The 26,363-nt window shown below is 44.7% G+C and overlaps 2 protein-coding genes across 2 annotated transcripts; one reads left to right on the top strand and one right to left on the bottom strand.

The window, feature by feature from the left end:
- Positions 1-532: 532 nt before the first annotated feature.
- aifm3 (AIF family member 3) lies at positions 533-11,143 on the top strand (the record flags this gene model as incomplete). The annotated part of the gene is made up of 20 exons (XM_083673457.1): positions 533-563; positions 3,792-4,005; positions 4,252-4,361; positions 4,482-4,591; positions 4,693-4,737; positions 4,827-4,923; positions 5,184-5,296; positions 5,750-5,836; positions 5,951-6,042; positions 6,178-6,308; positions 6,802-6,917; positions 7,251-7,322; positions 8,603-8,666; positions 9,151-9,227; positions 9,374-9,491; positions 9,685-9,783; positions 10,260-10,335; positions 10,530-10,634; positions 10,928-10,948; positions 11,107-11,143. 20 exons carry the CDS (start codon positions 533-535, stop codon positions 11,141-11,143), a joined length of 1,815 nt encoding a protein of 604 aa, XP_083529583.1.
- Positions 11,144-13,028: 1,885 nt separating this feature from the next.
- On the bottom strand, positions 13,029-25,388 carry LOC310806564 (uncharacterized protein; the record flags this gene model as incomplete). Its single annotated transcript, XM_083672712.1, has 12 exons — positions 13,029-14,501; positions 14,657-14,744; positions 14,864-14,976; positions 15,487-15,658; positions 15,803-15,948; positions 16,945-17,043; positions 17,317-17,477; positions 17,681-17,821; positions 20,661-20,715; positions 22,112-22,205; positions 22,749-22,860; positions 25,274-25,388. The coding sequence occupies 12 exons, from the start codon at positions 25,386-25,388 to the stop codon at positions 14,448-14,450; spliced, it is 1,350 nt and encodes a 449-aa protein (XP_083528838.1). The 3' UTR covers positions 13,029-14,447.
- Between the last annotated feature and the right edge of the window lie 975 nt (positions 25,389-26,363).

The raw sequence follows: 26,363 nt of genomic DNA, 5'->3' as shown, positions 1-26,363 counted from the left end.
ACAGACACACACACACACACACACACACAAACAGGGAAAACTTTTTCTCAGGCCTACATTGTTGCCAAATGTGAAAAATAAGTACAACAATATACGTTTCTTGATGAATCAAAGAAGCAGATTGGGGGTCTACCTGCCCTATCACAGACATATCAAAGCATCCCATAATGATCTGTTTACAGCTCAGCGGCAGAGCCTCTCATGAGCTGTTTTGCATCAGAAACAAAGCTGTGAACAGTTCCATTGGAAGTGCTGCAGACAGTGCTGTGAATGCTAATAGTTGTTATTGCTAGCCTAGCGCTGTGCTGATGTTGGGCTCTTCAAACACTGACCTGTTGTTCCGTTTCCCCAGGTGATGTGGAGGAGCTGATGTCTGCTATGGCTGGCCTGGACCTGCAGGTACTGATACCCCCCCTCCAGCACTGTTGTTACCCCCCAACCCAGCAGCCCAACCCCAGGATCTGACCCCCTCCCCCCTCCACCTCCCCTGGGCATCATCAGCCAGGTCTCCTGGTTCTACACTGGGCCCATCATGGGAGGATGCTTCTCCAAACCCAAACCAGGTGACCACCTCCCCCTCGAACCCCCCGTTCTCCTTCAACCTGCCCCACTCCAAATCCTGTAATAATTGGCACTTGTTCTCCAGCTATATATAGGTCATACAAACTGCTCTGCTGACTGCCTTTGTAGGGTTTGTAGCATGGCGTTTTGTCGGGGAGGAATTTTAATGCTCTCAGTTGCATTGCTTTGAAGAGGATTACGTAGTAAAATATGAGTTTCAAATGTAACACAGTATGTCTGTTTCAATACATATGTGATGCTGTTTCAATGCAGCTGATTTGAGGAAGAGGGCATTACATGCTTTAAGTTTAGAACATGATTATTAATATTTATGATAAACAACAGTGCTGCAACAATTTGATCTTGGAGAAAGCGATAGCTTTGGAACAGAATTATTAAAAAACAACAACAACAAAAACAACCAATCCAACACAACACTAACATTGCTGAAATAGTGATTAGTGACTGACGTTGAAGGGGCAGAAAACAGGTCACTAAGGAGAGAGTGTGTCATCAGCAGGAGGAGAGAGTTTGGAGAGTAGAATGACCTGAGTACTAAGGAAAGAGAGTTTTGAGGGTAGAATATGTCCTGCGTCCTCAGGAGAGAGAGTTTTCAGGGTAGAATATGTCCTCAGTACTAAGCAGAGAGAGCGTTGGGGGGGGGGGGGGGTAGCAGAGAGAGCGTTGGGGTGGGGGGGTGGGGGGGGGGGTAGCAGAGAGAGCGTTGGGGGGGGGGGGGTAGCAGAGAGAGCGTTGGGGGGGGGGGTAGCAGAGAGAGCGTTGGGGGGGGGGTAGTGTAGCAGAGAGAGCGTTGGGGGGGGGGGGGGGGGTAGCAGAGAGAGCGTTGGGGGGGGGGGGTAGCAGAGAGAGCGTTGGGGGGGGGGGTAGCAGAGAGAGCGTTGGGGGGGGGGGGGTAGCAGAGAGAGCGTTGGGGGGGGGGGGGGGGGTAGCAGAGAGAGCGTTGGGGGGGGGTAGCAGAGAGAGCGTTGGGGGGGGGGGGTAGCAGAGAGAGCGTTGGGGGGGGGGGGTAGCAGAGAGAGCGTTGGGGGGGGGGGTAGCAGAGAGAGCATTGGGGGGGGGGTAGCAGAGAGAGCGTTGGGGGGGGGGGTAGCAGAGAGAGCGTTGGGGGGGGGGGGGGTAGCAGAGAGAGCGTTGGGGGGGGGGTAGCAGAGAGAGCGTTGGGGGGGGGGTAGTGTAGCAGAGCAGAGGCCCCTCACTGTGGGAGTAAAGGCTCTGAGGTCTAATTAGTCAAAGTCTATTAAACAAATGAGGCCCTGACAGAACCTCTGACCCAGCGGTGACGAGCACTGACCACAAACATTCACTAGACAAAACCTGACCAAAACCTGACCAAAACCTGACCAAAACCTGACCAAAACCTGACCAAAACCTGACCAAACAGCTCCTTACTTTACACAATGTTGTGTGTACGGAGAGGAGGACACAATACCACTCAGTAAGTACAGTAGATACTGTATATTAAAAAATCATATCAGTATGCAAACACAGAGTGAGAAGAATAGCAACAACAACAAGAAAATCTAAATAAATCATAACTTAAACGTTAAACTGGTATCATCCAAGGTGTACTTTGATGTTACTGTGTAAAAAGGCTTCTGAAAGAAGGCCCAGTTGACTGTTTCAGCTCAGTGTGAATCTGTAGTCGGTGAAAAGAGATCTGTCTGTTCATGAGTGGGATCATCTTTACAGTCGTTTATGTTCCAGCTCTGGAAGGTTGTTGCTGATAGAACTCATCATTGCTCAGGAATATGTCACGGTGCTGCTGACTTTACAATGCAGTTATATGTTCATGTTCTTACTCTTTATCTTATATACATTGATATTTGGGAGAGATTTCTCAGCAATTGAGCATATAGTTACTGTAGGTAATCAAGTTTGGATGTGGAACTGTTCTGATCATCCTGTGGATGGGATGGGATGATATAAAGGAATAATCCAAACAAAGTCATTGCCAACGGAAATCTAACACAATATTGAAAATGATCCCACATCTGGTCCTTAATAAGGATCTATCCAGTGAGAGTCTGCCACAGGCAGGAGGCTGTCATCCAGAATAACCCAGGGTGAGTGTGGGGATGGAGTGAGAGTCTGCCACAGGCAGGAGGCTGTCATCCAGAATAACCCAGGGTGAGTGTGGGGCAGGAGGCTGTCATCCAGAATAACCCAGGGTGAGTGTGGGGCAGGAGGCTGTCATCCAGAATAACCCAGGGTGAGTGTGGGGCAGGAGGCTGTCATCCAGAATAACCCAGGGTGAGTGTGGGGCAGGAGGCTGTCATCCAGAATAACCCAGGGTGAGTGTGGGGATGGAGTGCTCTCTCCTTTCCTCTCCTGCAATTGCAGTCACTCTTATGATTTTCCATTGATTTTAATTAAGACTCGCTCAGCAGGTGAAAATTCCAGCCAGATTACTGTGTAAGAACCGGATGGTCAGCACATTTTTCCAGCCGAAGAGATAAAGCTGGCTGCAGTGAAAAAGGGTTACACAACCACCTCTTAAAACGCAGGAATAAAAACCTAAAGGCAACGCGTCAGATGTCATCAGATGCCTCCATATGCCACAGAGACCTGTCACACAAAATGTGCTGAATTTGTACTCTAAAGCTCCAAAGATTTGCACTACATTTACAGTAAATATTCACAATACAGTTTGTCATGGTCAAGTAATTTTAACTTGACAAAGCACTTTCTCCATTAGGATTTTGCTGAATAAAGACCAAAATTGTATGACTATGTAAGCCTGTGTAAGATATCTGTAATGACTGTAGTACGCAGGCAGAGGACTCAAACACACGACTCGGAAACAAAAATCTTGAATCAAAAGAATAGTCTTTACTTTAGAATAGTCTTAAACAAATAACACAAGGATAGATAGCTTTTACGTTTGGCACAAAGGACAAAGATGAACTGGCACAGAGACAGGGGAACACACAGACTAAACACACAGGAGAGGGAAGGATGATGAGGGACAGGTGACACCAGTCAGGGCGGGGTAGACATCACACAGGGGCAGGAAGTGAAGTGTCTGAAACGAGAGACAAGGTGAGAAAAACAAAATAAAACAGGAAACAACAAATGAATGATATGAAACAAAGACAAACATAAACTAAGGAACAGGGCGAGACGTTACAATATCGATTAAAAGGTGTGATTAGGAAAAACTAGGGGAGAGAATAAGAACCTGAGAGGTGATTTTCTAATGTGTCCTACAGTTGAGGTCAAAGTGGAGCTAACCCTCCTGGAGAAAGAAAAGGAAGTGGATGTGATGTCACCAAATGGAAAGGCGAGCCCCTTCTCCGACTGCCGGGCCAACGGGGCGCTGGGACACTGCTCAGACGACGACTCCGCCCCCCTCCGCCTCTACCACCAACCCCGCGACTACGTGGAGGCGTCCGTCTGTCACGTCAAGGATCTGGAGAACGGACAGTAAGATTTATAAAGACAATGTTCTCTATTAACCTGGTACTGATGGGATATCCAGCCAATGAGGCTCATTTACTCCTATATCTAAATCTTTATTGTGCCATGACGTGTGTGTGTGTGTGTGTGTGTGTGTGTGTGTGTGTGTGTGTGTGTGTGTGTGCGTGTGTGCGTGCGTGCGTGCGTGCGTGCGTGCGTGCGTGCGTGCGTGTGTGTGTGTGTGTGTGTGTGTGTGCTCTTATCCCTTTCTAGGATGCGCGAGGTTGATCTGGGGAGTGGCAGAGCTCTGCTAATCAAAGAACATGGAGAGTTCTCTGCCGTTGCTCACAAGTGTCCCCACTACGGAGCCCCGCTGGTCAAAGGTGAGGCACCGTCTCCATCTTATCAACGACCTGTGGAACGTCATCATGGTTTGACTTCTCTGGTGTGAAATGAAGCTTTGGGATTTCATGTTCAGTGGGAAATATCTTCTTGTATTCCAGGTGTCTTGTCCAAAGGGCACGTGCGCTGTCCGTGGCATGGTGCATGTTTCAACATCGCGACAGGAGACATCGAGGACTTCCCTGGACTGGACAGCCTCCCCACCTTCCAGGTGACCTCCCTCGTTTGTGATGTCATTCACATTCCCTGCCTTATCCTGTCTCTGAGCTTCCTCAAAAAAGTGTACACATCGCTCATGTCTGTTTGCTTCAGGTCAGAGTTGAAAAGGACAAGGTGATCATTCGCGCAAACAAACAGGTGAAGACCTTGTGAGTATTTAAACAGATTATTGAGGTGAATTTGGAATCCTGGTTGACCTGCGACCCTGTAAATGTTTCAACCTCCAGGCTCTTCAGTCCCAGAAGAGGTCAAAGCCCATGGCGAGGTGTTCAGCGGTCATCAACTCCAGCACCGGCTTCAGCCACGTTCTCATCATTGGATCAGGTCAGTTGGACGCTCCCATGCTTTGCACTCCCATTGCTAGTAATTCTAATGTCGGTTTTTTTATGTTTGAACTGTTGACATTTGTCCTATTTCCATGTGTTTTGTTGGTTTGTATTCACACCTCAGTAAGAATCTATTACTCTAAATGTGTTGGTTTGTATTCACACCTCAGTAAGAATCTACTACTCTAGATGTGTTGGTTTGTATTCACACCTCAGTAAGAATCTACTACTCTAGATGTGTTGGTTTTGTGTGTCAAGGTCCAGCGGGTCTGGTGTGTGCAGAGACGTTAAGACAAGAGGGCTTCACAGACCGCATCATCATGTGCACCATGGACAAGCACCCTCCCTACGACAGGCCTAAACTGAGTAAGGTTTGTACAGAGACCCAGAACACAACACAGAACACACAGGCTCCTCAGACAGACGCTGTAATCAGAACATTTATTTCAATTGGAAGAATGTTTTGGGAAGAAAACATTGCGAAACCGGCAATGAAAATGGTTTGTCAATCATGCCAACTGTTCATGGTTACAGATTTAATAATCCTCCCATAGATTTCATGCTCAAAGATTCGGTCAATATGATTTTGTTATTGCGACGTAAAATCTTGGTATAACATCATTCCTTGATAGTGTTTATGTTTGGTTACTGTGGGAACAGTCCTTTGATTTTGCAATTCTAATCATGAAAATCACTAACAACTTTACTTTGAGGCTCGTTTGTGTCAGAAAAGCTGCATTTATTCACTCTACGTCACCCATTAGACACGTAGTAAACCACAGGCGTGTGTTGTGATGGGGTGTAACCGACCCTCTCCCCCTCAGTCCCTGGAGAGCACAGCAGAGCAGCTAAAACTGCGCTCCCTGGACTTCCTTCAGACCCACGACATCGAGCTGCTCACAGAGAAGGAGGTGAGACACGGAGGCAGAACTGGTCTCAGACCAGCAGTGAAGAGGAACAAATCCCCCAGTGACAGGGTGGCTAAAAGATGGGTTTTAACTGTGGGATGTCTGAATGTCCTGTAGGCTGTAGCAGTGGATGTCAAAACAAGGGCCGTGACATTTCAAGATGGCTTCAGGATGGAATACAGGAAGCTATTTATTGCTACAGGAAGCAAGTGAGTAACAGTAACAGTTGAAAGTAACAGGTGAACTATCATTCTGTTATTCTGCCTGGCTTACAGAGTATGACCAGTGTTTATATGAGTGATTCCTTTATTGACACTGGTCCACCCCTGACTTCTGTTTGTCAGACCCAAACCAATGAGCTACAAAGGCAAGGACATTGGCAATGTGTTTCACCTCATGACCCCTGAGGACGCCAACAGTGTGGCCAGGCTGGCCAACAACAGGAATGCTGTGGTTGTGGGAACTTCGTTTGTTGGTGAGACACATGACAATATACATGTAAACGGATCTGTAACCATTCAGCTACAATTGAGGAACTTCACATTATGTGCTGCTTATACCTATGTAATAACACTGCAATTACTGTAATAACAACATGGTTAAAGGGGGATCCCAGATGCCCCTTTAATGTGTTGCAATAATTATTATGATTCAGTAACTGCATAGTAATGGAGTTGAGTGAAGACTGTTCCTTGTCCTACTTGTGTAAAGCTGCTCAATACAATTACAATACAATCACAAAGCTTTCACTAAATTGCTATGTTACTACATGTTAATACAATGTTGATACCTGAGTAATATCAGTGTTACTACAACTAACTAACTAACTAACTAACTAACCAAACTGTTCACTAAATTGGTACGGCACACAGAGTGTGGAGTGTGGTTAAGTAGTGTGTGGTTAAGTAGTGTGTGGTTAAGTAGTCACCTGTGAATGTGATACGTGTGTGTGTTCTGTTTTTTATCAGGTATGGAGGTCGCGGCTGCTCTCACAGACAAGGCCCACTCTGTCTCTATCATCGGGATCGAGGCGATCCCCTTCCGCCAAGCTCTTGGGGAGAAAGTAGGGAAAGCCATAATGAAGGTAGGGACACACCCCTGGGAAACCAGGCCGTACACACCCCTGGGAAACCAGGCCGTACACACCCCTGGGAAACCAGGCTGTACACACCCCTGGGAAACCAGGCTGTACACACCCCTGGGAAACCAGGCTGTACACACCCTACTACAGAGCTCATTAGCATTCTTACACAGAAAAAGTGTATTTCAGATAACAATTACATACAGAGTATTCCAGATGAACATAGTAAATAGTAAATAGTAAATAGTAAATAGTAAATGGGAAAAGCCACCATGAGATCAACTTTGAGAAACACCACCGGTGTGTGAACTTTGACCCAGTGCTCTGTGGTTGCAGCTGTTTGAGACGAACCGGGTGAAGTTCTACATGCTGAATGAGGTGGCGGAGATGCTCGGCCAACATGGACAGGTATTCAGAAAGTGAGAGAAACAGCCTGACATGATGCAGTAGGACTCTCTCTCCCCTGACATGATGCAGTAGGACTCTCTCTCCTGACATGATGCAGTAGGACTCTCTCTCCTGACATGATGCAGTAGGACTCTCTCTCCTGACATGATGCAGTAGGACTCTCTCTCTCCTGACATGATGCAGTAGGACTCTCTCTCCTGACATGATGCAGTAGGACTCTCTCTCCCCTGACATGATGCAGTAGGACTCTCTCTCCTGACATGATGCAGTAGGACTCTCTCTCTCCTGACATGATGCAGTAGGACTCTCTCCCCTGACATGATGCAGTAGGACTCTCTCTCTCCTGACATGATGCAGTAGGACTCTCTCTCCCCTGACATGATGCAGTAGGACTCTCTCTCCTGACATGATGCAGTAGGACTCTCTCTCCTGACATGATGCAGTAGGACTCTCTCTCCTGACATGGTGCAGTAGGACTCTCTCTCTCCTGACATGATGCAGTAGGACTCTCTCTCCTGACATGGTGCAGTAGGACTCTCTCTCCCCTGACATGATGCAGTAGGACTCTCTCTCTCCTGACATGATGCAGTAGGACTCTCTCTCCTGACATGGTGCAGTAGGACTCTCTCTCCCCTGACAAGATGCAGTAGGACTCTCTCTCTCCTGACATGATGCAGTAGGACTCTCTCTCCCCTGACATGATGCAGTAGGACTCTCTCTCCTGACATGGTGCAGTAGGACTCTCTCTCTCCTGACATGGTGCAGTAGGACTCTCTCTCTCCTGACATGATGCAGTAGGACTCTCTCTCTCCTGACATGATGCAGTAGGACTCTCTCTCCCCTGACATGATGCAGTAGGACTCTCTCCCCTGACATGATGCAGTAGGACTCTCTCTCCTGACATGGTGCAGTAGGACTCTCTCTCCCCTGACATGATGCAGTAGGACTCTCTCTCTCCTGACATGATGCAGTAGGACTCTCTCTCCTGACATGATGCAGTAGGACTCTCTCTCCCCTGTTCCCTGGTTAATCAAGCCCATTTTTAGAACAAGCATGATTGGCCGAGGTGAAACACAGTGTGTCGGCTAAATCACTGGATTACTGTACGACCAAAACCTCAGTTTGGAGTGTGGCTCAGAAAAGGAGATGTGTGTCAATACTGGTTTAGCAAATATGTGAACTTTGTACCCAGGAACGGAAGTATCACAGCTGTGTAATCTAGTGTTACTGTACGTATGTGGCCTCACTGTTTTTGTCAATGTTGTTTTTACGTTCCACAGTTGAAGGAAGTGGTTCTGAAGAGTGGGAAAGTCCTACGGGCAGATGTGTGTGTCATTGGCACAGGTGAGGCAACCTCTAATCCAGTGGGGCTGGAGGAGCTGAGAGGTGGTTAGGGTTAGGGCTAACCTCCGCAGTCCCAGAGGACACTGACTTCACACACAACTAGATTTGACACACCTGCCACTCAATGTCCATCACTATACAGTACCAGTCAAAAGTTTGGACACACCTTCTCATTCAATGGTTTTTCTTTATTTTTTTATTATTTTCTACATTGTAGATTAATACTGAAGACATCAAAACTATGAAGGAACACATATGGAATTATGTAGTAAACAAAAAAGTGTTAAACAAACCAGAATATGGTTTATATTTTAGATTCTTCAAAGTAGCCACCTTTTGCTTTGATGACAGCCTTGCACACTCTTGGCAAGGTGTGTCCTAACTTTTGACTGGTGCTGTATGTTCTGCTTCATGGCGGTGAAGTATCTAACTTCCCTGCTCTAAGTCATGTGACTATAGCCAATCATATGTCTTCACCCGGCAGGTTCTGGCCCAGCGACGGGCTTCCTGAAACAGAGCGGGGTTCACATGGACTCCAAGGGCTTCATTACCGTCAACAAGGTAAAAACCAAGCAACACCACAACTGTGCATTCATCAAATTTATCTTCATTATCCCATCTTCATTATTACGATGATGTACAGGAATACTATGTTGTTTGCAATGCAGTCATCAACTAACGCAACACTTCCTCTTCTGAACCGTCAGACGATGCAGACGAATGTTGACGGCGTCTACGCTGGAGGTGACGTGGTGACGTTTCCTTTCCCACAGCGCAGCAACAAGAAGGTGAACATCCCTCACTGGCAGATGGCCCATGTGCACGGTGAGAGTTACCATAGAGACCAAACCAGCTGCTTATCTTCTAATGGGCACTGATTAGTATATTGATCATCTGGTTGTCCATAGTTACATTTACATGTACTTACAGTCATTACAGTAAGTACAGTATAAATTACAGTATATATTTGACATGAAGTAGATCATGAGAACACCCTACGCTCGTGTCTGATTGACAGGAAGAGTGGCAGCACTCAGCATGATGGGAAGAGCCGCTGAGATCAAAACGGTGCCTTACTTCTGGTCGGCCATGTTTGGGAAAAGCATCCGCTATGCAGGTAAACAGGCCTTCTCCTCAGGAGAGAAACAACGGCTGTTTTGTTTTTCTACTGTATGATTTCATTAGCTTTCAGTTGGACTGAATATGTGAAATGTAATCTGCAAATCAGTATAAATGTCTCATTGTTTTATGAGTAGTTAAGTAGGCTACACACTCTCTGAATTCCAAATGGGCCCCCAGGCCCCCGCCCCCACCCCTCAGATCCCTCCCCTAGGCACTCCTGGAGATCTGAAGGGATTGGATAGGTATAAGCAATATGGTGAAAACTCAAAGTAGCCTATCAGAGGGCAAGATGTCACCATGTTGCTTACACCGATCCAATCCTTTCAGACCTCCAGGAGTGGCTCAGGGATTGGCCGGTCTGGCCCCCTGATGCATCACTGCCACCTAGCTGTGAGGTCAGAGAGGTGAGTCCTCATGGACATAGAGGTGTGTGTCGGTGTTACAAACCAATTATTCATTTTTATTGTCAAGGTTACGGAGAGGGCTTTGATGATGTCGTAATCCAGGGAGATCTGGACGAGTTGAAATTTGTGGCATTTTATACCAAGTAAGTGTATATATCACCGGCTATCTGCAGGATGGCTGGCATAGAGCAGGCTGTTTCTCCACAGAATTTTCTATTTGTTTTTATGTTTTTAATATACAGTACGCAAGGCATCACTCAGCATTTTTTTCAAAAGATCAGTCATTGCTTCAAACTGCATTTAAAAAATATGTTGCCTTAATCTGCCTCGTCTATAGGGGGGAGGAGGTGGTCGCTGTGGCCAGCATGAACTATGACCCCATTGTATCCCGCGTGGCAGAGGTCTTAGGGTCCGGAAAGACGATTAGGAAGCGAGATGTGGAGTAAGTACATTTCCCCCTCTTAAATCTGGTCTGGGTGACAATGAGGTTTTTATGTTCTTTAGATTTCTCAAGGTTTAATGAGGAAACACACATGCCGATGTTATCACATACTGTAGACATGAGACACTGAAGAGACATGAAACTACTGTACATAACTTCTTCTCCTGGGATACGTCAACTGTACGTGGAACATTGTTTGGATGTTTGTTTAGTGTGTTTCTGTATTTCTGTAAATTGTATTTTTCATGTCTCTCATGTTTATCTCTCATTGTGCATTCACAAAAAAAATGAAGGATGTTAACTCGACCTGGCAAGTATGAAAACATGTGCTTTCCTTGTTCCCCTCAACATGGTTTATGTTCCCCTCAGGATTTATGACAAAGTGCTACCGACTCTATACTATAAACTTCAATGTTGCCTAAAAAGTATAAGCATCCTGTTTAAAGGCTCTTGTCTTCCCTCTGGACTGCAGGACAGGCGATATGTCTTGGTTGATAGATAAAGGCTAGCAGGGACATCTCAAGCTCTCCGTGTCTCTGGGGTCTGCTGGACACAATGGACACTTTTGGTGCTGAGACTCTGAGCAGCTATACTGTGGACTTCCTACTACTGACCCTGTCTGGACCTGTTGGGGTAACCCCCCCCCTGGAGTCAAGGCTGAAACTGTTTGACATATTGTTCTACAGATGTTCTGCATACTGATGGGCTGTACATACTGTATTCTATACTATGAGCCATACACAGTTTTAACATACTCAAATACTGTGGTGGCAAATCTTGTGGTCATGACTGTTTTCTCAGATTTCACAGCGAAGAAATATCAGATTCAGTCTTTGTGCTTCTGCATGATGTATCTACCTGTACACTTTGTTTATAAGGGGCTGGAGAGGGGTATTGACATTTTTTGTACATGCAACTTTGTATATAGCTATAATCCTCAATGCACTGTAACAAAACAGGACTGTACAATTTAAACTGAACTTTTCTAAGTTTGAGATGTTAGTCTTAACATGTAAGACTAATTTGTTTGAGTGCTCATGGGGGTTTTAAAAGGGGATGATTGTGGGATGATCACTTGATAAACCAGGGTGCGTTCCAATTCTCTACCCTTCACCACTACTGCATTGAAAAGCATTCGATTGGTGCAAGCATGGCTGGAGAGTTTCCACCATATTCAACACACCCCCTCATGGACTTCAAAGGAATGGATTGGAGTGTTAGGAGCCCTCAGGAGAAGGGTCGAGAATTGGAACACACCCTGGTTTAACAAGTTATCAACCTGTGATCATCCCCTGTCAAAGTTGGCAGCAATTTGACCCTGATGTTTGCTGAGCTCTAACTAAGATATTGTTATCTACACACTTAAAAACAAAGCTTCAATCAGTCAGCTTTGAATATAGACCTTCAACTGCACAAAGTTCGTCTCAATGCCATGCAAAGTATTGCAACAAGATAAGCTACATAATCTGTAGTTGCAACAGCCACTTGAATGTCCCTTTCCCCATTTGACACACACACACACACACACACACACACACACACACACAAAGCATGACATCCTCACAACACAGCCTGTGTGCTTTAAGATGCTAGCAAATCACTCCTTTTAGTATTATAATGTACCTCTTCCTCTTGGTGACCATTGTTACCTTGCTCGTAGCTTGCACAAATTAAAAATATAAAGGAATTTAAATCTATGTTAATGCTTGCTCAATAGAACAATAGATGTCAGTATTTTCTAACAAAAATGTAATAGTTGTTGTTCTTTTAGATATTATGCAATAGTTGCTGAAGGCTATTTTTGGTAGTTGTCATCTCCCGTGGATGTTCTTTGTTACTAACTCAGGGAACTGAGGTTGAAGGCCTGGTCATATTGGGGTTGGTCCTGTTGCAAAAATATATTAATTTGTTGCTTTTATTTTTTTGCCAGACATTGGTTCTCTGTATTTGAAGTGGTCCTGTCATTTTCATTCACAACTTACTGTTTTCTTTGGTGTGTAGAGGAATAACTATTTCCATTTTCATTTTATTGGCATGTTGAAGATTTCAAAATACTTCAGCCCTAAACACATAATTTTGAAAGGAATATTCTTCATACAGAGAAGCTTGGAATGGTATTTTTATAATGGAAACTTTGAAATAAAAGTATTCAACAATGGCTCCTTACTGCTCATTGAACTGCATGTGTTGATCACAATGACAGCGATTCTTTAAGACAAAGACACAAAGCCTCTCAGTACAGCAGGACGGGCCTGGACACGTGTCTAGAGATGTTGATCAGGATCATCTATTCTGTGTTTTCGTCAATATACTCTACCTCATCATGCATTACAGCATCTATGTAACATCACCACATACATCAGAACAATTATACAAAGAAGAGCAAAAACAAGCTTCAGAAAAAACAGAAAATATTTAATAATCAACTTCAATGACATTGAGGCTTTCTGCGAGGCCTCGTACGTTGAGGTACTGAAACATGTGACAGTTAGCTATCAGTGACAGACAGGTGGGGAGACATTCTATAGGTCAGAAAAGCATCAAAATGCTTCTCAAAAAGGTTAAAACAGAATAAATACATTCACACACAATTAAACAAAGCCGATTATTGAAAAGAGATACTTAGAAAGAGCACCAATACAAAATGAATCCTGAAATACATATCACAGAGATATAGAAGACATATCACAGATATATAGAAGACATTGTTGCACATTTTGTTCACAACTTGTACCACACAAATTCCAAAATATTATTGCAAACAGCCCGAAGAGGCGTTTCTGCATTGTTTGGGTATAAAGTACCTAAAGACTTCCTGTAAGACAACTCTAAATACCAATAAATATAAGGAACTACATGGTATCAATAACTGTCTTAAGTTCTGGTGTTTGAATTGCATTTGATACACTGTCCTAAATAAAACAGGAGAGATTAAGGAAATGTTTACGAAGGAACCAAGGGAAAGGTTAGGGTTCACAAGACATATCCAAAAGATTAAACACACTTAAGTGTATTGAGACTTCACAGTTGACAAACATGAAAACATTTCTCTCACCTTTTTACACTGGACTACTGTGCTGAGTTAGCCATAGTACTGTAGGCTGGACATCTTTATTCTAAAAATAAATACATTATCTTTGGAGGCAGGAGAAAGCACTGGCCATTGTACTTCATTAAGCAGCCATTGGAGAGGTTTAGGTCTGGTAATGATTAGCACTGGCCAGAATACACATGCAAATATCAGTTGAAATTGTGTTTGTGTAAATTATGCTACAAAACAAAGCTTTTTGTGTCTCCATACGATATTTCTGCAGCATTTGTGTTTTTGATTCTTCTTCAGAGTATATAGTAGACATATAACATCACATTAAAGATTGTTGAAGACAGTGAAACACCTTGCTGGCAAATAGGCAGTTGCAAGTGAGTCATGAGGAGAAAGGAGCCTATTAACATGTAAACAGTGTCGTGATTTCAGATGGAAATACACACGCAAAAAAAATAAAAACACATCACATTTTGCTTGTCATAGGAGATTTGCTTGTCATATTTTCACAATCACAGTTTCTATAAAAGGCACGTGGAATCCCGTTCACCTCTGATTACCTCTGAGTGTATTCATATTGCTTATTGAGTCCAGGCTCTAATTTCTTGTTGAGAAAAACTGAAATAAAGCTAATCACAGCTGTGGTATGCTGGGTGTTCTGAGATGGTCCATACCTGTTTAGAGCGTCCAGCTGCTTATGAAGACATCCTACAAAATCACATTCCATGAGAGAGTCCGACATGTAAAGATGACCAACGGATTCCCCCGCGTCACAGGTCGTACTCCGCTGCACACTGCTGGAGGTACTCCTCATACAACTTACACTGTTGAAGGAAGGTAAATACCATGACATGGACCCAGCAAAGCACAAACACTTTTCATGTCTCAGAAATCAATCTAACATCTAAAATACACTGTTGTTTTTTTTGGTTTAATAGTTTCTTCACCCAGAATCAGAATCAATGAAATGAATTCTCACCTTCTTGCCTTTAACGACACCCTGGACATAATCATTATACTCAGCAAGACTCCTCTTCTCCTTCTTCGTAAGAGTCCTATTACCTTGGCTGTGGGCAAAGTCATGTCAACAACTGTCATTCAACAGTGTGTGTGCGTGCGTGCGTGCGTGTGTGTGTGTGTGTGTGTGTGTGTGTGTGCGTGTTTGCATGCGTTTGGTTGTGCTTACCGCGCAAAATACTTGGCAAGAAATAACAAAAGATAGCAGACAGCACCAACAAGGATCACAAACAATATTTGGCCATCCTCTGGTATACAGTCCCATAGAAACACCACTACTGCCTGTTAAAACAAGAACACAACAGAACAGAGCAGAGCTATGATCAATGATCTATGATCTATGAACAGAGCAACGTTTACTCAAAGACACATGTGCAGTAATCATGTACTACACCTGTACTATATCAGTTGTTTGGTCATCTCTAACAGCTGTCCCTCTTAATAAAACAGTATAAATACACCATGTCTTAATAAAACAGTATAAATACACCATGTCTTAATAAAACAGTATAAATACACCATGCCTTAATAAAACAGTATAAATACACCATGTCTTAATAAAACAGTATAAATACACCATGCCTTAATAAAACAGTATAAATACACCATGCCTTAATAAAACAGTATAAATACACCATGACTGCACATTTCTCAAATGCTGCAACAACTGTCGTCTCTTCAGCCTGAACTGCTGACGGGGAGGAAGCAGCACGCAGTGAGAATACGATATGAGGGCTCGGGTCAGGGCTCAGGTCAGGGGTCAGGTCAGGGGTCAGGTCAGGGGTCACATACCGTGGAGAGACTGAGGGCCCGGGCCAGCCCCTCACCCAGCAGGACATCCAGCTCCTCTCTGGAGAACGTGTTGATGATGAAGCTGAGGATGAAGAAGAAGGGCAGGACCACTCCCAGCGCCCCACACAGGAAGGAGTGGAGACGTGTACTGTTGTTGAAGCTCACGTCTGCCCTGCAGGAAGAGGGAGGATGAGGGGGTTCACGGACGTGGAGTGTGAGGGGGTTGTAAATGTATTGGGTTCAATGATCCAAAAATGGGAACTTCCAAAGCCAACATAAGGGAGAGTCACAGAGAGGGAGAGCCTGGCGGTCCTACCTGTCTTGGGCCAGTTTACTGGTGACTGTGGAGCAGATGAGGTCACAGTCCTTCTCCAGCTGGTCCAGCGTCTTCTGGACTGCCTGGTTGATGGTCTTCTCTATGGTCACACACACTCCTTCAATCTGATTCACACACCGGCTCGGCTGGACAAACGGACAGAACGGGAGAAGAATAAGCAACAAAAACACGTTTCAATTGGCCGTGGTTATGAGAGGCGAGGGCATTACAATGTTACAACCTCGAGATTTGACATCATGGACACATGTTTGAAAGTACTGAGGCTGGAAAGTTTGGTGCTAAAATCTAACAAGGGGGTATTGATTGACAGCCTTGTGCACTTTGCAGGGAGAGGGGCTTCAATAACTCAGCGAAAATAAATTGATGCAGGAAGGATACATAAATCCACCAACCACTGCACAGCTTCATTTATGCTTCAGCGCCATTGATCACACGATGGGGGAGCGATTACTCAGGTCTGGGGCTGCTGTTGTCAGAGGTGGCTGATCAGACTGCATGGTTTACAACCACCGTTCCTCCCAGAGACAGCGGACAAGTCTCACAGCTGTCATATCACATGATCTATCCTGTTCTTAGCATCTAAGATCCTGATCTGGAGGAAAATTTACATTCCTGAGCAATCAATGACCACTTAACAGCTGAGATAGCAGAAAGCTTTAAATTCCAACCTTGCCCAAATCTGCTCACAAACTGGAGATCTATTCCAGAGAAGAGTTCCATAACAACTGTACAGCTGGCAGAGGCCTGTGTAATGTGTGATTAAAGCAGAGCATATCCTGCATCATAAAAACGCTTAGTTTAGTAGAGAGATACTGCCAGAAAATGACAAGGGATTCAGTCTCAATGACTTGAATGTCATGTGACCTGCATGTGAGGGGAGCCAATCAGGGGCAGGGGTCAGTACGTCGGCCTGAGTATCCTGTGGAAAGTCCCCTAGCTAATCTTATCATACATTAAAATATCTTTACATACTACACTTTGAGAATGCTGTTCGATCTATATTTGTTACTATACACCGGTTTATAGAATAATACCTACCCTAACTTCTGGAATAAAGACCTCAGTCTAGGGCGAGGTCTGGATAGATTGGTCTACAGTAGTTTTGACCAATGATGTCTTACCTTCTGTGGGTTGGGGATGTATATCGTAGGCATTTCAAAACCACACTTGTTGAGTCCTGGTCGGCGACACAGTTCCTGGACGATCTGCATCATGACCCGCTGTTAGTGAGGACATCAGTTACGGTAAAACAGTTGGAACAGAATGAGTGTTCTAGTGATTCTAGTTATGCAACATTCTCAGCTTGATGTTGTAACACAATTAGCAATGCTGTGTCTAAATGTCTAAATACTACGTCTGTTTGACAAAAATGTTTCACAAGTATTTTCATATGTTTCTAATCTGTCAGTCCAGTCACCCAGGCTACATGGAAAACAAGGATCTGAATCCAGGTTAAATGAGGATGTATTGACAGACAGTTGAAATGTATTGACCTGTCTGTCCGTCTCCCGCCCAGCTTCATCTGCCTTGCTGAGGTAGAAGAGCAGCTTGTCTGCACACTTCTCACTCAGCTTCTCCACGATGTTGAGTGTGCGTTTGCAGAGCGCCTGGCCCATGGGGTCAAAGAAGACAAAGATCAGGTCCGCCTGCTCCCCTGGAGAGACACGTGGGCAGGAAGGACACAGATACCTTTACAGTACACAGCTTGTGATTCATGAAGAGTTGAATAATATGTTATTACAATGTTGTTACCACAATAATAAAAGCATAACATTTTAATAGACTGTTGTTACTACAGTAATTACAGTGTTACTGCACAGTTAGGGGCAACTCCGATGTAAAGTGTTGCACACTTACCAAACGAGGTGATAGCCTTGTTGACATCAAAAGGATAGATCATGTCCCCGTCTACCAGGCCTGGGGTGTCTACGAACGTCACCAGGCTGAACTTCTTCTGCTTGGAGGTGGAGATTTCAGCCGACAGGTAGTCTGTGACACCTACAACACACATAGAGGCTGGTGGAGGCAGAAATCTGATGACAGGCTTGTTGTAATGCATGGAATGGAGCATGGAATGGAGTAAGGAATGGTATCAAACACGTGCCGTCCTCCGATTTCTACCTCCTCCAGCCTCCCTGACAAACTGTGCACACAGTACAGGATGCTAGACTACAGGACCCCTTCAGGAGAAGTTCAGCGCTGAAGGCTGTCAGCGACAATGTCTGTTTTATGTGTTATTCAAAGCCGCAGTGTGGTCAATACTTGAAGCTCGCGGACACAGAGGCACTCGGAGCCAGTGACAGATTTTTCCATTCCCAAAAAAGCCAATCTTTCTGAATTGTTCAGATATAATAAGGCTGGAATGGGTTGACATACATCTGAGAAGTTACATATGTTACGTCCTCATAGATCGACCCTCAATTTGACTCTCGCAGCCCAATTTGTCAGGACTGAATTTCCTGACCATCCTCTCTGCAGAGAGGTCTGTTGTCATGGTTACCCACAACAGCTATTCAACTGGCAGCTTTAGGGTGGAGAGTGAGACATAAAGCTAGCCAGTGAAGAACGACTGTGAAGCAACGCACAGCTCAGCCTGAGCCCCCCCACCCCCACCCCCTCCCTCTGAGCCCCCCCACCCCCACCCCCTCCCTCTGAGCAGCAGAACAGAATGGCTGTTGAAAGACCACATCACCCACCACACCCCCCCTTCCCCAACACCCACACCCCCCCACCCCCTCCTATGGGTGCCTTGGGATGACACTGGGTCTTTTTCATAGCAAGAGGCAGGTGTTAACAACCAGTACAAATCACACCCTTGTACTGCTGCTGCTGCTGCTGTTGTCACACATTAGCATTCCCTTAAGGTTCTCCTACATCATCATGGCTGCTTTGCTAAAGCATCAATCTCCTCCTCCCTGTCTCCAACAGACCTCCGTGCAGAGGCCATCACCGTTTCCCAAAGCTGACTCAAGAGACTCCGGCAAGGCCTGATACAGCTTGACTTAACAACATAATATCTACATAAGAAAGATCTGTCTCCACAGCGCCACAGAGGGGCACTTCAACACAGTGACATCACTCAGGGGGTCCAGGCAGTTACAGTTACAGCATTCAATGGTGGAGGAGATCCAGTTATGAGACATTAAATATGAAACAGTCCCGTCTGCCCCTACAGGCATTGTGGGAGAAGACCTCCGTGACCGTCGTCTTTAGGCAAGAACATCTAAGAATAGCTAACCAGATCCAGACACGCTGCCCCATAGGTGATCCAGCCCATAAGCCTCTTGAAAGGTGAAAAGGTAATGAGAGTGATATCTCTCCCTGCTGGCTCCGGCTGCCTCAGACAGGGATACATGGCATATCCAATGCACCAGGAAAAGGGCAAAGGCTGCAAATAATGCTGCATCACCCAAGACCAGGACCACACGGACACGAGAGACAGCACAGGACAGAGCCTCCCAGGTGAAACCGGATCAAACCAGATCCCTGAATAATGTGGATACCACAACTACAGACTGGAAATGGTTTCAAGTACATCAAAGTTGATACGTGAAGTAAGCTCTTAACGACAGATTGGTACAAGACTGGAACTATGACACCACATTGCTAAAAACCGCTCTGCAGAATTCTACACTTGCTGTTCTAATCCCAAATTCTCAATCATCGTTTACATCAAAGCATACTGGAATGACTTCAGCAAATATAGAAACACACATCCTGATAGCCTATAGGCCAGCAAACAAGCTACGTGAACAAGGCCATATCACAAAAGGATATAAAATAGCATTTTGATGAGTCATCCTGAGGCGCATTGATTGATGAGTTCACATCTTAAGATGTTGTTTTAAAGAGGCGTCAGTGATGTTGGGTTGGAAGGCTGTATCTCCGTCCTCCGCCCTGGGCCTGTGGCTCCTCGGTGGAGGTGATGTTGGGTTGTAAGGCTGTATCTCCGTCCTCCGCCCTGGGCCTGTGGCTCCTCGGTGGAGGTGCTGCTGGAGCTTCTGGCTGCGCGTGCCGTCTCTAATGGCCGTGACATTTCTCAGCAGCTCCTCCTAACTCAACCACACTGCTGTCAGTGGGGTGTGTGAGTCACACGCTATATAACGTTCTCTGGGCACCCAGTGAACTCCCGCTCCTACACTGTCAGCATGGAGCCACACTGCCCTCCTCAGAGACAAGCCAGTCACACCCTGACCTTATCTACATTATCTACATTATCTACCACCTTCCCCACTACACTGGAGCTCAACTATGTATACATTAAGCGTGGATATCTTTTAATCATGTTAGTTGATTCCCACCTTAGCAGATCACACTCCATGAATGACTGTGAAGAAGCACGAACACACAGTCTGCACTGATCTACGGTGAAGTGAGGAACTGATGCCCCCAGAGGCTTTGACTCAGAGTATTAGTCATCCAGAGGAAGCATCTAAGCTCTACCTTCTATCAGAAAGACAGGCCAGGTAGGGAACCGAAAACACATACAGTGAAACTGGCATCTTTGGACTAAGGTGCTTGAGACCAGTTGAATCTGTGTCACAGGCCGTACAAAGAGACATTTGAAAAAGAAAACATTGCATTCCTTACAGATATAATGAAAATTGATATTCAAATGTATGATATTCAAAAATGTCTAATAATTCAAATCAATTACTGTAGTTTTATACAAACTAACATGCCTTATTCCACTGCGAGTCACTGCACCAAAAATATTTTGGTCAAGTAATCTTAACAGTCAATTATTTGTCATGCAGGAAAAAGAGATGAATAGTTCCTCAAACAGACACCCACCTCTGGAACCCTAGAGGGATTTAAACCCTGGGGGAAGTCCTACCTTTAAACTCCAGGAGCGGCCGGAAGTGTGGGTATAGATGTAGCGTTGCATTTCCCTGAAGAGAGAAGATAGTGAGAGAGATGATAATAAAATGCTGAACATGTCTACTTGTGGACTAAGGAGCCCAGCTCCACAGGACAGACTCCTCTCCTCCTCGAACCCAGCTCCACAGGACAGACTCCTCTCCTCCTCGCACCCCAAACGACACCAGAGGTCTCACTGCCAGAGGTCTCACTGCCAGAGGTCTCACTGCCAGAGGCTTTGCTGCAGCTAGCAACTCCTGTGAGCGCCTGCTTTAAGCCCCGACTGTATATAGCAGATAATCCTTCCAGTCAAGACCTTCACTGTAATTATTTCATTCATCTCCTTCATCAGAGTTGGGAAGAGGGAGAGAGATGGAAGGAGAGAGAGAGAGAGATAGAAGGAGAAAGAGAGAGAGAGATAGAAGGAGAAAGAGAGAGAAAGAGAGAGAGAGATAGAAGGAGAAAGAGAGAGAGGGAGAGAGGCAGAGAGAGAGAGAGAGAGATGGAAGGAGAGAGAGAAAGAGAGAGAGATGGAAGGAGAGAGAGAGAGAGAGAGAGGAGAGAGAGATATGGAAGGAGGAAGAGAGAGAGAAAGAGAGAGAGAGAGAGATGGAAGGAGAAAGAGAGAGAGAGCTTTTTCCCTGGTCTTGTTTTACTGCAGAGACGCCTCTCTCTCTTTTCCTATGTGTATGTGTGTGTGTGTGTGTGTGTGTGTGTGCAGCCCAGCCCCTCTGAGGAGCAGCATGCAGACTGAGCCTTCATCACCACATACAGAGAGAGGGGGAGGGAGAGGGAGAGGGAGGGAGAGGAGCCACGAGCACAGCCATGCATCACCTCACCAGGCCACGCAAGTGGCCTCACACTGAAGCTCTTGTTGCATGTCTGCGACTGCTGCATTTCCAACGCATTTAAAGACATTATTCAAGTCCCACACAACACTGCGTCGAGAGACACAGGGACAAAAAGCTGTTCTGAATATGGAATATTGATGATTAACCAGCTCCAGTAATTACAGCCATGGCAGTTATTAGTCTATAGCAGTAATGAAAGCATTGAGATGGAGCCTGAAAAACTAAACCACTGGTAAGCAATCATCATTATTATTATTATTATCATTATGACACTGTAAAGACAAGGCTTACTGTGCTCTTCAAACCCCCCTGAGTGAAAACACAGTGAGTTACGGAGCACGGTTAGAAAGTGCTTAAGTGGGGCGCGTTCAGTGGCGTAGCACACTAAGGTGCATACCATATAATCGCAAGGTTCCTGGTTCGATTCCGGCCATCGACATATCTTGCATGTCGTCCCTCCTCTCTCTCTCTCATCCTTCCTGTCAATCTCTACTATCTCTATCCCAATGAAGCAGAAATGCCCTAAAAACATATTTAAAAAAAAAAAAAAAAAAAAAGTGCTGAAGGACCACCTTACCGTCAGCGATTCTCTTTTCCGTCCGCTTGTGATGAAAGTAAAACCCTGCGTTTCGATGGCGACGCCTGTCTTCTGGATATGCTCTTCCACATACCTGGAACGGCAGCAGTTTGAGATGGCTCAGAATTGGGTGGGTAACAAGACATGTATGACATAATGTGCATTGAACATAATCCAGTGATTCGCACAGATATGAGGTCTACCACAGACTCTTACATCCAATGAGACAATATTGATTCCACATTTCAAATAATAATAAACCATTTAGGATACAGTGAAATCAATCAAAAACTCACTTAAAACAAATGTACACCTAGCAACTAAACCTTTTCACATCTTATGTACAATATATCAAAACAAACACTTGAGCACTTGGTACCATGACTAAGGTTGCTTGACATCTTTTCTATGTCTCAGGTGCTCTCCTGGTTGAGTAGCTACAGTATCTGGGCTCATGTTGCAGCACCTCCATGTCCACTGAGGTCACTGGCCTCCTCTTTTATTACTCATTTAATAGAACACCTCCTCCTTCCATCATTCCTTCATTCCTTCCTGAATTCATTCTCACACACTTCCTCAGCTCCTGATCCTGGCCTGGTCTGGCAGTAATGAAGGTAATGAGGGGTTACAGTATTACCAGTTGATGAAGGAACTCTTTCCAGCAGAGTGGTTCCCCATTATCATCACAATGATCTTCTTCCGGGGAGGAAGGAGGCGGACACCCAGACTGCTTGCAATCTTCACCAGTCCTGAACACACACACACGCAAGCAAGCACACACACATAAATGTTTAGCAGCATGTAGAGGCATGTTTGACAGAAGAGGTTAAAGGGGGAATATGATCACTTCAAACTAAATACTGGGTCAAGTAAAAAAAAACCTGTAGCGTAGCTTTATCATAGAGGAACTAGAACACTGACAAAAACTAAATGGAATTCAAAGTGAGTCGGAAAGTAAGCATCACATAAAGACGACAGAACCCTGGTTGGTGGGCGTCCTCTCCTCTCCTCAGCCAGTTCCCCATATTACCAGTCTTACCAGACAGCCTAAGTGTCTGTGTCAGCCATTGATATGTGTGATTAAGTCACTAGGTGTTTACAGAGACAGGACAGGCAGGTCTCCTCTACAGGAGGTATTAGAGCTATCTACAACAGAAAGGGAAAAAAGAAGAAGAAAATCCACTTAAGGTGATCCAATGAACTACAAATGGCAAGATCATCTGTTATAATACCACTCTCTTTAATCTGACACCTGCTGCTGGCTCGTGGATACAGATCTAGAAGCCAAGGACAATACGTCCTTAAGTCTTGGCTGAGTCAAATACAGAAGAAATGTCTACATGAAATAAAGTCTGTCGTTGAGAGCTGCCTCACTGTTAAACACCACAGGCTGCTGTGTCTGATAGATAGGGTTAGGGTTAGGGTTAGGGTTAGATAGCTGAGCCACTATCAGCATGCCCAGAGATACTCTGACCTAGCCAGCTGATCTGAGAAAAACAGTGAAATAAATTACACATAAATAAGCAACAATGTAATAAAGTGCCTTTGCATATTGAAAATAGGTGCCAAAACCACACTGACTAAACTGACTACGGAATAGAAGAAGAAGCACAGAAGTTAACCACTGTGAACTAGGCCTACTGTTGATTCATGTTAGTCCAGTACTAGCCCTGTTGATTCATGTTAGTCCAGTACTAGCCCTACTGTTGATTCATGTTAGTCCAGTACTAGCCCTGTTGATTAATGATAGTCCAGTACTAGCCCTGTTGATTCATGTTAGTCCAGTACTAGCCCTACTGCTGATTCATGTTAGTCCAGTATTAGCCCTGTTGATTCATGTTAGTCCAGTACTAGCCCTACTGTTGATTCATGTTAGTCCAGTACTAGCCCTACTGCTGATTCATGTTAGTCCAGTACTAGCCCTGTTGATTAATGTTAGTCCAGTACTAGCCCTACTGCTGATTCATGTTAGTCCAGTACTAGCCCTACAGCTGATTAATGTTAGTCCAGTACTAGCCCTACAGCTGATTCATGTTAGTCCAGTACTAGCCCTGTTGATTCATGTTAGTCCAGTACTAGCCCTACTGCTGATTCATGTTAGTCCAGTACTAGCCCTACAGCTGATTAATGTTAGTCCAGTACTAGCCCTACAGCTGATTCATGTTAGTCCAGTACTAGCCCTGTTGATTAATGTTAGTCCAGTACTAGCCCTACTGCTGATTCATGTTAGTCCAGTATTAGCCCTACTGTTGATTCATGTTAGTCCAGTACTAGCCCTGTTGATTCATGTTAGTCCAGTACTAGCCCTACTGTTGATTCATGTTAGTCCAGTACTAGCCCTGTTGATTAATGTTAGTCCAGTACTAGCCCTACTGCTGATTCATGTTAGTCCAGTACTAGCCCTACTGTTGATTAATGTTAGTCCAGTACTAGCCCTGTTGATTCATGTTAGTCCAGTACTAGCCCTGTTGATTAATGATAGTCCAGTACTAGCCCTACTGTTGATTAATGTTAGTCCAGTACTAGCCCTGTTGATTCATGTTAGTCCAGTACTAGCCCTGTTGATTCATGTTAGTCCAGTACTAGCCCTGTTGATTAATGATAGTCCAGTACTAGCCCTGTTGATTCATGTTAGTCCAGTACTAGCCCTACTGTTGATTCATGTTAGTCCAGTACTAGCCCTGTTGATTCATGTTAGTCCAGTACTAGCCCTGTTGATTCATGTTAGTCCAGTACTAGCCCTGTTGATTCATGTTAGTCCAGTACTAGCCCTACTGTTGATTCATGTTAGTCCAGTACTAGCCCTACTGTTGATTCATGTTAGTCCAGTACTAGCCCTACTGCTGATTCATGTTAGTCCAGTACTAGCCCTGTTTATTAATGTTAGTCCAGTATTAGCCCTGTTGATTCATGTTAGTCCAGTATTAGAACTACAGCAACGGCCCAAGTGTCAGTGTCGCCAGCAGGTGACAGACATGTCAGCTTGTTGAGTAGTTTAGATACGAGCCCACAGTAAAGACCTGTAGAAACTTCTGAGTCAGAGGAAACTTTGGAATGAATCTGGCTACTTTGTTGCATAAGCCTGCCAGCCTCCGCAGGCTGTTCGCTGTGTAGGTTACTGGAGATGTGCGTTAGTTAGTTAGTTAGGAGGTCGTTCATTACCGTGTTCGCTGTCGATATATAAACTGTGGCATTCTCTCAGAATCCGTTCACTGGGTGTGGTGATCGCAGATTCCAGAGGGTTTGCTACCGAACGGGGCTTTTTACGGCCCGACATTATGGCAGTAGAAGAACTACCTTTCACCAGGTTCAGAAGGAGAGGGGGAACAGTTACAGTGTTACACCAAACCTGGGTAACTGGACCTACAGCGCCGCCCTGAGACCAAACATGGCAACTACAACCTGGAGAATGGAGATGGTGATTCCAGCTCCAGGGATTCTAGGAGTAGAAGCAAAAGTGCCCGAGATATTGTTCAAAGTTGCCACACTCACATTGTTCAAATACCATTAGCTTTCAAGGGTAAAGTAAGGTGAAACAAAGTATTTCCTCAAAATACTTTGTTGTATAGGCCAATGAAATGAAGGAAGTTGTTTCAAATGTTCTTGAAGCTTTTATTAAAAGGTAATAATATCTCCAGTAACTGGAAGGGTCGGCTGGTGGCCAAGAGGCTTAAAGCTTTGTTGGTTACTTGACTCCAGAAACAATGAGGTCTTTGATCAAAGAAGACTGCACTTATTACCAGAACATTTTGGTAAAATGTGTCAATAATGTAACTTTTAGAATTGTTATACTTGTTATACAGGTCAGATGGAGGTTCACTGGTGTTTTTTCACTCTTTCCACTCTGATTTCAAATGATATTTAGGTCAGTGCTGTGCGCAAAACGAATGGAATGTTTGAGGACTACTTTAGACCACCCCAGGGTGTCTGAATAAAAAATCTGCTACAATAATAAAATCACATCATGTAAATAGGCTGCCCTCGCGCCACACCGTTTTAATCAGTACGCTGGAGAGGCAAAACTTTACTAAATTGAATTTTGCTTCAATTAACGACTTTTAAAATGAATAGCAATATAGAGTCTCCAGAATTAAAGAAAAAGGTAACTGATTTTGTTTTTACTATTATTAGGCTAGAAAATATAAGAAATACTGGCCAACTATTTGATGACTTCACGAAATGGATTATCTGTGGCTGGTGGGAGACGGAGACGCGCCTGTTCTTTAATTGATTTTAATGCTGCGTCTGTAGA

The sequence above is a fragment of the Argentina silus genome (genome assembly GCF_951799395.1).
Source record: "Argentina silus genome assembly, chromosome: 7".
Lineage (NCBI taxonomy): Eukaryota > Metazoa > Chordata > Actinopteri > Argentiniformes > Argentinidae > Argentina > Argentina silus.
The sequence above is the reverse complement of the archived record's forward strand: the minus strand, read 5'-3'. Positions and strand labels throughout refer to the sequence as shown.